The 16131-nt window shown below is 44.0% G+C and overlaps 1 protein-coding gene across 8 annotated transcripts in view; it reads left to right on the top strand.

Annotated features, from left to right (window-relative positions):
* tenm2a (teneurin transmembrane protein 2a) overlaps positions 1–16131 on the top strand; it is a 207608-nt gene that overhangs the window by 154794 nt on the left and 36683 nt on the right. For all 8 annotated transcript variants that reach the window (XM_067598778.1, XM_067598779.1, XM_067598777.1 and 5 more), the window contains one exon: positions 7089–7327. In XM_067598778.1, the coding sequence (XP_067454879.1) occupies positions 7089–7327 (239 nt within the window). The remainder of the gene's footprint in view (positions 1–7088; positions 7328–16131) is intronic.

The raw sequence follows: 16131 nt of genomic DNA, 5'->3' as shown, positions 1-16131 counted from the left end.
GCAGTATTTATGAGGCCTGGCCATGTTTAATTCAGCCCCACTGATCTGAGGTCTATGCTCAACCTGTGCTGATGCATTGCGCCGGTATGCATGATGGATAAGAAGAAGCGTGGTGTTAAACAAGAATACCTGCAGCTTTAAATAGAAGCTATTTCCAGGCGCAATTGTTTATCTAGACCTGTGTTGCCATGGTGACGTATGCTATTGAGCAGAGAGGAGATTTTTGTGATTTCTGCTTCTGCATATGATGGAGTGATCTTTAGTGAGATTTGGAGTATAAAAATAAAGTTTTCACAGGGGCTGTTGTGATTGCCATCTTTACAGATTGAAATGAAGGAAAAACTCACACTCACACACGCTGTTGAGCCCTCTGCAGTGCCAGTATTTGGTCATGTTCAGGTGGTGGGGTTGGGCATGGCTCAGAGCCTGTCGCAGTAAATGGAGCCCAGAGCAGAGTTTCCAGCTCCACCCTCAAGCCCAGATTGGACCCTCCTCTCTGGGCCTGCGATGGCGGAGGCTGGGTGGGCTGGCTGGAGCTGCTGGAGCTCGTGACTGGGTCAGAGCCAGCCGGGCAGAGCCAGAATGTCACACCATCCCTCTGCTGGCAGAGCCCGTCCTCCATCTCATTATAACCAGCAGCTAGGAGATGATGAGCACACGTGTGTGCATGTGACGGAGCGAGCGAGTGCAAGCGCGTGATTGTGTGCGTTTGTGTGTACGTTTGCATCCAAGCACGTGTGTTTTCTTTCACTGTGAATGCTCCCCACTGTGATCATATGTAAATCTTGGCATTTGTTGTCCGCTGGTTATAGTAAATGTACTGTATGTGTGCAGGCACGTGTGTGTTTTGGCTTGACCTGATAGCGTGACAGCGCTGAGAGGATGAAGATTGATCACCTAAGAACACCCCAGGGCCTGGATGACTGACAGAGAAAGAGAGAGATAGAAACAGACGAGGGGGGGGTGAGGAGTGGGGGGAGTGATATAGCAGAGAAATAAAAGTCGGGAGAGTGAGAGAAGGGGGAAATAGAAAGGAATGGTTTACGGTAGAGGAGGGAGAGATAAATAGGGAGAGAGAGGAAGAGAAATGAAGAGAGGTTGTGATTGAAGGAGATTGTTTTGGGGAGTGTGTGAGAGAGAAGATAGAAAGGCAGAGGAGGGAAATTGGGGCCCGTAGAACATGGATACATTTACCGGTGTGAGATAAATGACTATAGATGGCTGGTGCCACTGTGTGTGTGTGTGTGAGCAAGAAAGAGAGAAAAAGAATGGATTTCTCCGTGTGCACATGTGTGCACATGTGTTCCAGCATTTTGCGAGAAAGCACCTGATTTCCAATCGGTCCCTTGGAGCCTCTCGGGCTAGCTGATGCCAGTTTCAATCTCTCTCTCTATGATCTCAGGACATTCCTCTGCACTCCCTGCTCGCTACGCCATGGGCCACAGCTCTGGGGGAGAAATAAGATCACTGAGAGCGTTGCAGCATCTCAATTTATCTGGATGGAGGGTGGAGCGGGGTGGGGTGATGGGGGTGCTATAGGTTACTTTCAAATGCATTACTGTGGGGACAGATTTGGAGCTGCTACCTGTGGGAATCGCAGAGGTAAACGAGAAGAAGAATAGGGAGTAGGCTGCAGAGAAAAGATTCATGTCCAGCCCTGTAACTGCTACTGTAATATGCATATGGGATCTACTTAACATCATGCAAGGTTTATTAATGATATAATCTTGCATTCATACAGTATATAGTGCAAATGTAATATGCAATATTATTACGCAGAGTCACTACTGTATCAAACTAAGCTCCCATTTTTAAACTGCACTGTGTCAGTGGCTCATTTTAAAGTGTCATGAAACACAAAAAACATTTGAGTTGTTAACACATATATGGAGAATGCTGTTAATGGTATGCATGTTGCCAGCAATACTAATAAAAACTCTAAATGTTTGAGTTTGAAAGTTTATTGCTGATCTGATCTCAGAAACAGCAGAAAACAATCTTACTATAAGGTCTATTTAGTTAAGCTGTTCTGATACTGCATGAACTTCATCAACAGATGATGAAGTTCTCAAAATTATCACAGAATTTGTAATGTTGAAATATCAATTTTTTTCTGAGCACTAAAGGAACTTCTCATCCATTTTTAATGTATAAAAAATTCTCACCAGTATTTAATATGAAAATAAAACTACTAGATACCAGAACATTAGATGACTTTGATATTTTTCTCTTTACAAACATCATCCGGCCTCAGAATTTTTTCCATGTCCCTCTTCAAAGCAACACTTTACAAATGAATACCCATTATACTGCATCCATCTGCCTTTTATTGTTTCCTACAATTGTAGCGGGGAACAATTCTCATGACGACATCCTTGAGCATTCTCCTCTCCCTGAGCCCTTTGTTTCATTCTCAGATCTGACCGTTTTTCAGTCACCCCCATACAGCGCCGACCTCCGCTAATTGTTCTCTACCTCTGATGATGATTCTCAGAGTGCTATCCTGAGCAACCACATGTTTGCGAGAGCTGAGAAAATAAAGAGTGTGTGCGCGTGTGCTTGTGAAAGCGTGTGTGTCCGTTCGCTCAAGGGGAATGTGAGCTTTGACTTCCTGCTAATTACCCAGCATGCTCTCTGTTCTGTGGTTAATTGTCCAGGTCCTCTTTCCTCTCAATGGGGAACAGGGTTTGAATGAAGTGAAAACACAACCCCCCCCCCCCTTCATCTCTCTGTCTGTCTTCTAATCTATAGCCCCCCCCCCCCCCTCTCCATCCGCCATCCCTCTCATGTCACTTTTTGCTCCGCGTGGATGCAAATTAAGTGTTTGGTAGCACGTACGGGGCAACCTCGCGAAAGAAAAACCCACATAAATTTTTATTGTTTGTGCGTGGGTCGGCTCCCGTGTCTTCGTCTGTGTAAATGTGTGTCAGTGTGTGAGTTAGTGCTTGCTTGTTCCGCATGTGTGTGCATGTGTAAGACAGGATGCATGACAGCGAGGTAATGCAATGGTTCTACTTGAGGAGGGGGGGCTGCTGCTGGCAGCTCGGGAGGAAAATGAGGAGGAGATGGGGGGGTGGGAGGGGGGGTCTCTGTCAGCTCTCTCTAATTATGTGTGATGTTTCCATGCTGGACCACTGTCAAAAAATCCCACAATATTCACACACAAATACACAGACACACAAGGCAAGCACACACACCGCAACCAATGATACAGAGTTGAGATTGCCGGCTGCCTGCTATGATAGAACCCCTCCATAGTCCTCCGCAACATAAATCAATGTCAATTACCTCCCCAGAGCACATTAGACACTTTCCATTCCTACTAGTAATTAGTATGGCCCATAGACATATTCCCATCCCACACCAAGCTCACAGTGGCGCTTCTGCACACAAACAACAAAGCCGGAGAATGAAATGAATTCAGTACACGCGCCCAAATACATACCAGCACATCAAATCATATACATTGTGTGGCATAGAATGCAGGCAATTCACCAGCTCACCCTCTCCTTGTGTTCACGCACACATTAGGGATATTGTAATTAATTACTGCCGACCTTGCCGTCACAGAGTGCGTCAACGGCTGTGAAAGTGAGTTGACGCAGAGACACGCAGTGGTTGACCTTGGGTGTGTGCGTGGTTGTGCGTATACACATGCATGCTATGCGCATTTGGGAGCGTGTAAGTTTATACATGCATATTAAAATTGATGACTGTGACACTGAGAGGCTGATATTTTTAGACAATAACCTCATATTTCTTTGCGTGCCATCTCCTCACGCTCTTTCAGCCTCTATCTGTCTAGAGTACTTTTTTTTTTTTTTTTACTTTTTTCTCTTTCCCCTATTTTCCACCGTGTCATGCAGCCTACCTGACAGGTAATGGGGGAGGACCAAGGAGAGAAGAGGTGGAGGGTGAAAAAGAGAAGCATCCAGCAGGATACCAATCTAACAATCAGTTGCATGAGATGATGAGAGAAAGTGAAAGACAGAGCACAGACTGACTGAATAATTGATAGAATGTGGAGTGCTGGTCTCAAACCATATCTCCATGCTCTGAACACATCACCTGTTTCCACCAACTGTGTTTAGACGAGCAGACACATGTACAGACACGCTGTTATGAAACGGTTGTTATTAAAGACATCAAAAGGAGAGGAGACCACGCAGCAAAGTGCAGCCAAGCACTATTTTTAACACATCCTCATAATTAAACGACCACATAGGTCGATTGTACAGTACCATGCACTCCAGAAGGAGTGTTTTCTAATATGCAGCCTCTATCAGTGCTTTCCAAAACCATTACAAATCACTGTTAAAAAATAATAATGTTAAATTGTGTGGCAACGCTGTGGTTAAGGTCTGATTAGTTTAGGAACAAAAACCACTTGGTTAGGGTTGGGGAAAGATCATGGTTTGGGTTAAAATGATCACTTGAAAGATGTTGTGGGCTAAAGTTACTATTTCCTTACATTTAGGCAACTTTCGTTGTGGTGGCAACATTAAACACCATGACAATCATAGTTACGGTTTTAAAAATAAAACTGTCCTGACTCGCGGTTCAAAGCATGACGGGTTAGAAATGAGAAGTGAACAGCAGTCTCCTGCAGCCAAGTTCACTTTTTGCTATCTGTCTATCTATCTAGCCATCAACACCACCCGCCACCTGCGATTATGGAAATTTGTCACCTTATATCGATGTCATCCGAACTGCGTCACTTCTGTGGGTCATAATTACTACGGCCACTAGATGGCATGTGTCACGCAAACCTAACTATTAGTCATTTTTGCTGGCTGGATTTTCGATCTATACTGTCGTTTTTCTTCTAAGGACAGGCTGACTATTTTAAATAGCGGTCATGAAATCCAGCTACAGTGGTGGGTTTTTATTATTCCTACTAGCCTAGTCTGAATAAAAGAGACAGTGAGCTACAGAGGAGAGAACAGAGCTCTAACACACATTTGTGCACACACACATACCTGTTTATATTATGAGTGAGGACCCTATCTGACATACTGCCATAGTCGTGTCATAGTTGAATCACATGTCTTGGTCTTGAGGCAGGCTTGAGTCATGGTGACAAATTTAGACTGCACGCCAACTTTGACTTTTAACATTATGACTCCTGACTTGGACTTTTGAATTAGAAGGACTTGATATCCTCCCTGAAGAGTTAACACTATGTTAGAAGAAAGTGCACATATACTGTAAGAAACTCGTTCTTTTTTTTTTTTTGACAATGTAAATACTTTCAGCAGGACAGAAAGGGGCATGTAGCAGTGATTACCAGGAAACAGACAAAACATGATACCCTGGATTGTCACATTCAGATATAGGAGTATGTTGTAATCAACAAAAATAGACAGGAACAGGAAGTTGAGGCCATAGGCACAATTAGCATGGTAAATGAAATCTTTATGTCCAAGGTCTGGTAGCCTAAATGTTCTCTTTCATAGTCAATATACAATTGCCACTGTCTAACATTAGCTGATAGAGGGCCAGCATTAAAATGAACCTAATGTTCTTAATTCCTTAATGACTCATTTAGAGCTTGAAACAAACAGAGGAATTGACTCTGGACTTGTTCATGTTGACTTCTAATCAGCAAAAAGAATACTTTGTCCTTCCTCTGCACACTGCATTCCTAACACAAATCTTAAATCCTATTAGCACTTTGAGTTTTACATAAACGGGACAAATTTGCATGCTGTCTGATTGTCTGACCGCTCATTTCTTGCCCTGTCAGACTTTGTTATCACGACATGTCCTCAGGTCTCAGCAATCAGTATAGGTTATCACAACTGATACATATGATTGACAAAACCTACGGAAATAAGACCCAAGCTGTGATAAACTACTATTACACCTTTACCCTCACATCCACACCTTAATCCTGAAACTAGAACCGGCCTTCAACAGCCATTTGAAAAGGACCAGACAAGATGTGCTTTCTTTGCAAGAATGTACTCACTCCCAAGGTCGTAAACTCACAAAGATAGATATAAAATTGCATCCGCACCTACACACACACACCCAGAAAACACACAAACAAGCAAGTTCCACAAGACAGGCAGAGAAAAACTCCTCAGTCATCTTTGAGGCAATAGAGTGACCTCACCTCCTCAGATCTGTCATACTTACCTGAGGGTTCTCTCCTGTCATACAACCTGGAGTCTGTGTAGGGGCAGCGCCTCATTCCCTGTTTGTGCCATGAGTGTGTGTCATGAAAGATGTCATGAAGATGTTCCAAAAGTTTTTCTTACTTTGACCTTGAAAAGTTTTTAAGTACAGCGTTTTTTTGTTTGTTTGTTTTTTTTTACCACGGTAACAGTGTTCCTTCAAGGTCAGATCAGAAAAAAGTCTTCATGTCTTTTAAGAGTGAATGATGGAAGACATGATTAGAGGAAAGGGATGCTGTGGAACCTGAGGATGCAGAAATGTCTTTGAGAAGGAGTGGAGTGGCAGCAGGGCTATATTGAGTCAAGAAAAATGATAGTATGGGAAATGGGAAGAGGATGGGAGGGAGTGTAGCAAAGGAGACACACTGAGTGAGCAGGTGCAGCTATAGCAGAGGATAATGGGTAATATGAGCAAAGGGATGACGGTTTAAATCCCTCTTTTATCCTCTCTCTGAGCTCTGACCCCACCAGGGCAATGAGGACAGGAAAAGGGGGACAGCATCCTCTGCAGCCATCTAGAGCAGAAATGAGGCACAATGTAAGTGGGGTGAACGGAGCCAAAGCTGAGATATGGAAGAAAAATAGAAGAGTAGAGCAGGTGGAGGTTAAAAAGAGACCTTGGACTGGAACAGGCTGAATTGGAGACACAATCAGTTCAAGGGTGTCCAAACCCAAATGGCAGGAAGGGTTCATCGGACAGAGAAATTGGACAGACGCTTGCACATATGTGACCCTGTCATCTGGAGTGATTGGTAGATTGGTGTGTCTGCTCCACGTTCACCTTCCCAGAGCGTCTTAATCACTTATGTCAGCATCAGAATCCACAAATAACAAACATTTTTGTCATCTTTTTCTTCCCTTATAATGACCTTTTCTTTCTCTCTCTTGTTTTTTTTTTGGTATCTTCAGGCATTTCTTGTTTAAGACGTCGTCAGGGACCACCCCTCTCTTCAGTAGCTCCTCCCCCGGTTACCCTCTGACCTCGGGAACGGTGTATTCTCCGCCCCCTCGCCTGCTACCCAGAAACACCTTCTCCCGTTCAGCCTTCAAGCTAAAGAAACCGTCCAAGTACTGCAGCTGGAAATGTGCCGCCGTGACAGCCATCGCAGCTGCTGCCCTGCTGGCCATCCTACTGTCCTACTTCATCGGTAAGTAAACATGCACCAAGTATTATTCATGAAGAGATTTAATTACATTTTATTTTTTTTAATTAGAGGGTTTCATTTGATGGGGAGTTAAACATACACATGGCCAATAAAATGTTGGAAAAGGGAATTTTAGAGATAAATTGACACACACACACACACAGACACCAGAATTACCCGTTGAATGAACTCATGCTTAGTCACACATAATACCGCTTTTATTTCAGGTTGGTTAGCCCTGTTTGTTTTTCGCCGACCCCATAATACATGAACTTTGCTCTTATTTTTATTCATCCTAGAACACACTGAAAAAGTGTCAAGCTAACAGCCTTTTATAAATACAAAACAGATTCTCGGGGCGTGAGCTTTGTCACTGTAGCCTTGTGCTGCACTGTCAGAATCATACTCAACAGGAGCCCTGGCCTGCACTCAGCATCAGTAAACAACCAGTCAAACAGACAGGAAGATACATAAACTGCAGCATACTGAGGCTGTGACCATGAGTAGGCATCAGTCAAGGTAGGAATCCTAACAGACCCAGTAGGGAAGTGGATGTTTTTCACTGATCTGGAGCCAACACACAATAGTCATACTTAAAGGAACGGCAGAAACTCAGAGGAGAGCACCTCAGGAGGAGATTCTGATGGCTGTCTACTGGTGGATCTGCGGGAAGGAGAGAGCACTGCTTAGAGTACACAAGGGGGGTTTGTGTGTGTGGGCATGGGTTTTATTCCGTCTTGACCTCATTCACTGGACAAGAGAGTGCAGACTTGTGTGTGTGTGTGTGTGTCTGTGTGTGTGTGTGTGTGTGTGTGTGTGAGTGAGAGAGAGAGACAGGAGAGACAGTATGAAGAGAAAGAACATGTATTTGTGTGTGTGTGTGTGTGTGTGAGTGTGTGAGTGTGTGAGGAGGCAGATGTGTCACTGAGCCCTTGATTGGCCTCTCACCCCAGAGACCAGAGTCAACAGATGGGGGGATCTTAGCAAACAGTGGCATCAGCAGAAAGAACAACCCCCTCATCACCTCTACATACATTATTAATATAATTTTACATTATTTATAAATATATATATATATATATTTATATCTACATCACCATCCATCTATCCATCCATAGAGAGTTTGTGCACCCGCAGCTCGCTCACCTGAATGTGTCCAAATGTGCACTCAAGTCTGTGCCTGTCTTCCCGTGTCCATATTGCCAAATGCCCTTGAGAGTGGTGTGTGTCCTCCAGAGCAGATCAAGGCCCCTCACCGGGGGCACAGAGACAGATTCATCCTCTCCTGAGCTTTGCACGGTCACACTGCACTGGACAGCCACATATGGAGCTACCAAACCGGGGTTGTTGAGTGGAAGAAGGGTCACAACTACCCCAAAGTTCACAACACCTCCCCGCAGATACTTGAGGGCGGGGATGTAGTGGAGCATAGAAACAACCAAAACCACAGTTTATTTATCTTCTTTTTTCAATTTGCAGCATAGAACTGACACGGGGCTTTTAATGAAACAAATGTTTTTATCATAGAACATGTAATTGATAATATTATTAATATGATTAAATGATAAGTTAAATAAAGATCAAATTATGAAAATCATGCAAAATTTGTCTTTCTGAGAACATAACTGCTGCCTTATCTGTTTTTTTTTAATCAGTGTTAGTGCAACATTTGCCTGATACTTGTAGACAATAGTGCCTGTCTGTCTTAATAATTGATTGTATTAACTTGTTAGCCATACTGATAAATTACTTAATTTATAGTTGTATTTATATCAAGAAAGAGACTGGTAAGCATTCTATCCAAATACAGTGTGAATATACTGTATAATGTAGCATTTTCTGAATGGAATCCGGGTAGGTGAGGAGCAGGAGCTGCTAATAAGTTTTCCTCTAACTTCCACTTTCTGTGCATTTATTGTTTAATCGTATGTCAAACGTCAGTGCTTCACCACCAAACTTAATTGTCCAACTGGCTATAATTCGGTAAGCTGAACAAAAGCTGAAATAATAGTTTATTGTTATTATTGCTTTTGCTAACTGTGGGGCCCCTTTTCAGCTGTTGTAAAGGAATGTTTTGCTCTGGTGTTTTGTCTGTGCTGAACAGAGCTGTAGCAGTGCTGCCAAGCCTGAAACCCTTGTGTTTACCTAGCTTTTTGTAGCGTTAATCGTGCAGTGAGTTTCAGTCGGAAGAGTTCACTGCTCATAAGGGGGATTTTGTACCTTGTTTGTGTGCTATGTGTGTGTTAGAGAGCCCAGCGCTCACTAGGGGGATTGTGCAGAGCACCCAGAGCCATGCAGCGTGAAGAGGACCCCTTTGAGGCGTCCGCCCAGGAGCCCACTCATAAATTACACCAGGACACATGTGCCTGAACAGCACTTTTCTTTTTGTGAGTGCGTGTACGTGTGTACGAGTACTCCTTTAGAACAAGCTCAAAGATGTGTGTGCGTCTGCGTGCAATGTGTGTCTGATTGTGCTGCAATGAGGGCGTGTCGGCCTTCAAAAGATTTTTTTTTTTTCTTCTTTTTTATTTTTCAAGACCATAAATAAAGCTTCAGAAATTGCCTGACAATCTTCCAGAAGCACACACACGTATGCGCACTACCTGAGAAGCTTTTAGAAAAGCAGGACTCAGCATGCTACAGAAGCACGGTAGACGCTATCTCTTTGAAGCTTTTTCACTATGTCCGACTGTTAGGATGGAGCCATGGGGATGAGATAAACACACACAAACACACTTGCATAGATACACAAAACTGAGGGAAAAAAGAAAACACGCAGCTGTGTGTGCCTGCGTGTTTCTGTACCTATGTGTTTGTATGAGTTAGAGAGAGTTTATTTGTATGTGAGGACAGTCAGTCCTATTTTTGGTTAAAGTGTTTAGCTCCCAACTCCAGCAGAGTATGGCCTCCTCTTTACATGTGAAGGAATGACTGAACGGATGGAGGGAGGAGGATAAACGAGAGTGCTTGTTCTTCATTCCCCCGGCGTCTTGTTTGCTTGCTCCGCATGGAGCACCAGAGCCAAAGGAGAGGTGGTTGCTAGGATACAGGTGAACGGTTGGCATACAGGAGGGAAGACAGGTCCGTCATTGTGAGCGGCAACCTGGAGAGAGCGAGATAGAGGAAGGCAAAGAGAGAGTAAAAAAAAAAAAAAAAGAAAGGGGTGGAATAGAGTTGGAGCAGGGAGGGCAGAGGGGAAGAAGGGAGATGCGTCACTGTCAGCGTGTAACCCGAACATAAAGGGGAGAGGAAAGGAGGATAGATGACTGGAGAGAAGGAGGAGAGTAGGGCTGAGGCTGATATGTCACTGTCGGCGCCGTAAGGGATGAGAGTGCGAGATTGCGGGGGGAAAACAGCAGAGGAGCGAGGCCTGTTGTTTGCTCTGCCGAGAAAAGAAGGGGCGATGACTGGGAGGAGGAGCAGGAGTGACAAGACAGCCAGGTGTGGAGAGGAGAAATTGAGGGGAGGCAGAAGGAGGAGAGATGAAGGAGAACGTTGCCTCCTGAGGTTCTGTCACCTGGAATATCTGTGGGACTAATGTCTCCTAATTGATCACAGCGAGCAGAGAACAGAAGGAGTGTGACAGAGAAAGGAGAGGACAGAGAGAGACTGTGGAGGACAAGTGCAGGGGGATGACGACAAAAGAAGAAAGGATGTAAAGCAAGGGGAGGTGTAAGCCTCAGAGGACAGGAAATGTAGAGAAAGAGGAAGAACCAGACAGAAAAAAAGAGATGCATTGTGGTCAGTAAGAAGAGGAAAGGCTAGGTTTGATTCATAGATGAAAGATCGAGGACGTGTCACACTAGTTGTGTCCAGGTGGACTTTTTTTTTTTCCACATACACACACATACACATGCAGACACAGGTGTGCCCTTGACTGCAATGAGTAAACTTGCTAGCGGGCGCTTGTGTCACCTTTGCAGGGGTGTTTTGTGTGAATGTGTGCGTGTGTGTGATGGCTGAATTTGTCGGGCACAGTGGCAAACTCCACATGGTATTGTCACCACTGATGAATGAGAGCACGCGCACACACACACACCACACACTCTCACATGCAAGCACACACACAGACACAATGTATTTTTAGTCTTACTCTCAGCTCCCTTGTCTGTTGATTAAACAGACCCACACACACACACACACACACACACAGAGGCACACACACTGTCATCGAGTGTGACCTTCATGCCTCTAAGCCGACCACTTTCCATCCATCATCGCTGTCTCGCTGTTCCAGACTGATCACAATCGCTTACAGCCCATTCTTTCCGGTTATAAGTGTCTCACTTCAGTGCATTCTTATCACTGTTCCCTTACATAATAATATGTTAATGATTTTTACTGTTCAAAGATATATAGCTTCGCCAAAAATTTTTCTACAACACATCACATTTTAAAGCCACAGGCTGTAACAATCAATCAAAAAGGGCCAAATCTCCAACAATTACCACGGGACCAAGTTGCATTGAAACAATTTTCCCCCTGAATTTTATGTCACTATGCCTCCAAATGTTACATTTCCTGCTGCGAGAAGACATTGGTCATCATAGTTTACAGTAAATATGGTCCTCTTGTGACAATGACAGCTTTGTACAGTGATTTCTAACATTTCTGGCTTTTAAGCCTTTAAAGTGAAGTAATATATATATCTACATATATAATAATATATAATATCTACATATGAGCAATATATACTATGAGACATGTCTCTAAGTAACGTGAAACTATTCATTATCTGTTTCAAAAAGACATGAGCTGCAGAAATATGACTTTTTTTCTTTTCTATCTTTTTAATCATCTTGCAACCCCCCCCCCCCCAACCCCAGATTTGAAAACAATTACCTTTGTAGTACTTGCAGTACTGGAAAATTTAAAAAAGAAATTGATTATGTGCCAAAGTTTTTATATTTTTTAAAAACTATGATTGATTTTTTTAAATCAAATTTTCTCTCCCATTTTAGTAGTCAGACTAAACACCAGTAACTTCCAGATAATGCGGACTGTCTGGGCGAGTTGTGTCGGACCTGCAGATTTCACAATGTGGCTGCTTTCCAAACCCAGCTCCTTGACCCCGATGTCCCCTCTCACTCTGCGTGTGGCTTCCCTTCTGCTGATCCAAGGTGGAACAGCTAGAGGTCAGGATGTGTCGCTCATGCCAGTGTGGGTGTGTGTGTCCATATACATTCGGTGTGTGTGTGGGCTTGCATTTGTGCGGAGGTGAGGGCACGGTTGGGCATATGGTGAATGCAGGAACCTGGGCATAAGGATCAGACGTGGAGCGTGTGTCCATAGCAGCAGGGCCTGTCGTACCGATAAAGGTTAGGATCTTACCGCACGCTGCCAGTCCAGGAAAAGGGCAGGGCATGGCCAGGACCAGGCACAAGGTGCTAAACCATCTGCACTAGAAGAATAAATGGGTCGTCTGCATTGGTTTGGTAATACAAAGCAGTCTGCACACTTGTTCTGACAGCACTTGGTGGTAACATCAGTGTTCATCCTTTGACTTTGTGTTAGTATATCTGCAATTTCTGTACGTGCTTGGGGGAAAATGTTCTACACTTTGAAATATGCATTAACCCTTATCACTGAATTCGCAGCCTCACTGACGTCATTGCTGAGCAGTGTTCATATTGCCTGCATTAGCATACCGGGGCTCATTTCATTCATTTATTTCCTCATTCATTTATTTATTAGCGCGGGTCTTATCTGGGCCCAATCGTTAGTCCAATTAGGCCCATGGTGTTTCACTAGTCCTGTTGAAAACAGGAGATGGATGAAGGCGAAGAATCGCTGTCCTCTATCTGTCTCTCATTTTCTTTGAGTTTCTCTGTCTCTTGGCCTCCAAAACATACTCTTTCTCCCTCTTTCTTCCTCACTCATTCTCTCTCGCTCTCTGATCTGTGATAAGATAGCATAGTTCCTCATATCCTGTTTCTAATACAGATCGATGAGAGGGAAAGGACCGAGGTAGGAAGGGATGAGACGAGGCAGAGTGGGTTGATGTGGAGAAGAGAAGGTGGGAGGGGGGGGGTCAGGGTAGAGATATCTGAAGAGGAAATGAGGATTCAGAAAGGAGGACATCACTCAGATTCACATCTCTTTTCATTTAGCCCATCACACACAGCACACACGCACACACGCACGGCTACATTTGCGTCGGGCCGTCTCAGTATTTCAGTGCCAATATCTGCTGTGTGATTGAGAGAGTCGCCATTTCTCTCCGCTAGACACTGTTTTGCAGGTATAGGAGCTGTGAGCAACTCGCATAACCTTTTGTGTTGCAGTCAATTACAGTTCAGTTGCATCAGCTGGGTGAGGAGGTCCCGTCGGGGTTGCAGTGTGTGCCTGCGTACACGCACGCTTGTGCCTGTGCCTGTGTGTGCAGTTGTTGTTAATACCATGCGATTTTAAGCATGCACACACACCCTCAGAAGCAGACAAATTGTCTCTCTCAGTGTATATGACCCCCCCCAGGGCAGCAGCCAACCGCCGCCCCCGTCCCTCTGTCTGAGACTCTAAATGATCTCAGCAAGCAGCGCTTTCGAAACTTAGCTGAGAGATGAATGCTGCTTTATTTATAGGCAACATAACTGGATATAGGCTGCGTTGGAAATCGCATACAAACATACTGCCTACTACATACTCAATCAGTATGTACTACATCTTGCCTATTAAATGAACAATGAAGTGTGCCATTACCAGCAGACTGTTCACACTGAACTGTATTCAAGCAAAACAGTCATGTGGCTGCATCACAACTGTTTTGATCAAAATAATAACCTTAACCTGACGCACCACATGGTTTGTTACACAGAACCATCTGAGACGTCGTGTTTGGAAAAGGCACCTTTAAAAAATAATTGGCAGATGACTGGATGAACCATCTGTCTATCACTCTCTTACCTTGCGAGGCAGCCGGCTTTGCAAGATCACAAGATGATGTGAGAATCTTCATAGGACACTGATTGGACCACTAGTGGTTCGGACACAAGTTCACAACTTGAAGCCTGACGAGATGGAGTCTCGCGTGATGTTGTGATATTGAGAATCCAGTTGCCTCGCATGTTAAAAATTATCAAAGGTGCACAGATCAGTTCTTCAGATCATCTTCTCCCCGAGATGATGACATGTTGACTGGCCTATCATCTCAGGAGTCGGGCTGCTCGGTCGGTGGCTGAGATGACCAGCTGCTCTCACCAGCCAGCGGCTCCTCACATCTCTGAAAACGTTGGAGCAAATTTCCAAACAGGCGTTATTTGGATAAACTGACCACATACTGAGAATCTAAATTTGTTACTTTCTCACCTGAAACAATGTTAAAACTTAATTCAGTGACATATTAACAGTTACAACAGCTTTTAGCCTGGCTCAAAATCTCCACTATTGTGCAATCTGAAGAGATGCAATGCATTTTGGGGCAGTTGAGTATGTCCAGTAAGCTCATGCTGCATCATGAATATATACGTCCATGCGCCGCATACTCAGAAATCCTTGCTAATCTAGTTTACATCCAGTCAAAATCCACATACTATGCAGTTGGAACGCACTACGTACTCAATTTGACATCATATTTAGTATGAATAGTACATTAATATGCAATTCTGAACACAGTCATTGTGTGGTAAATTCTAAGAATCCCAAATGGCCTGAATCTTGAGAACCTGAGGCATCACACTATTCTTTCCTCAGTCTCTCCAATATTAGCACTGCACCCCTGTGCCGCAGAGATAGAGAGAAAGGTGCAAGTGATACAGAGAGGGGGGAGAGGAGAAGAAAAAAAAAAAAAGGACAGCGAAAGTGCGTTTCCTCAGGTGGCTGTTTTGTGCGTGTGTTTGTTTTGGACAACAAAATATCCACCAGCTCGCTAAATGAGGGCCTTTGAGATGGGGGCGAAAGGTAGAAAAGCAGGGAAAAGGCTTCCTAAACCAATTAGCATCCGGGCCAAGGATGGGGGGCTGGTCTCAGCTACAATTACCGCCCTAATTGAGGTCAGAGTTGTTAATTTAGTGGTGAATTAGAACAGTTAATATGCATTTGTCAGGATGGCCAGGGGAGATGGCAAAGAAAAGTGTGTTGCCTATGTGTGTGTGCGGGTTTATACATCAGTGCTCATTGTGTAATTTTAGTTGCACTGCAATAGATTACATGCAAAAACATGCAAGAGGCCATCCTCTGCCTTTGGTGCAATTAGGAGCTGTGCAGTTGGTTCAGCGTTGCCATTTGAATCACCAATCATAAGGTTGAGTTGAGGCAGAAAGAGTGAGAGACATAAGAATATAGAGAAGGAGAGAGAGAGAGAGAGAGAGGGTGTTGGAACATGTTCCAGAGAACAGAATGATGATGATACAATATTTTCCAGTCAGGGGACACTCAGCGCAAAGCCTGCCACAAAGTCACCTTTCTCTATCTCTGTCGCTCTCTTTTTTCCTCTCATGCAGAAATCCATTTACACCCTTTAACTCTGAGACGTATAAATATTTCTCAAAACACACTAAGCCTACACATGAGCATTGTATTTCTGTCTGATTGCCCGCGTTGTGAACCACTTACTGTCAAAGGATGAATCACGACCATGTTTTCTTACCCAACTAGTCAATGAATACAGAGCCACTCATCCTTTAAATCTTTGCACTCTACTTGCCATCTTCCTCTCCCTTCCTCATTTCATCTGTGGGGCCCTTATTCATCTCTTCCTGTCTTTTCTGCAACATAATCTGTAGCCTGTTTTCCTGCTCTTTTTTTTTTTTTTTTTTATCCTCAGGGGATTTTATATGTTCTTTAATATTCTCTCAGTTCTCGCTTTCCTC

The sequence above is a fragment of the Thunnus thynnus genome, chromosome 9 (genome assembly GCF_963924715.1).
Source record: "Thunnus thynnus chromosome 9, fThuThy2.1, whole genome shotgun sequence".
Classification (NCBI taxonomy): Eukaryota; Metazoa; Chordata; class Actinopteri; order Scombriformes; family Scombridae; genus Thunnus; species Thunnus thynnus.
This window is presented reverse-complemented; position numbering and strand designations above follow the sequence as displayed.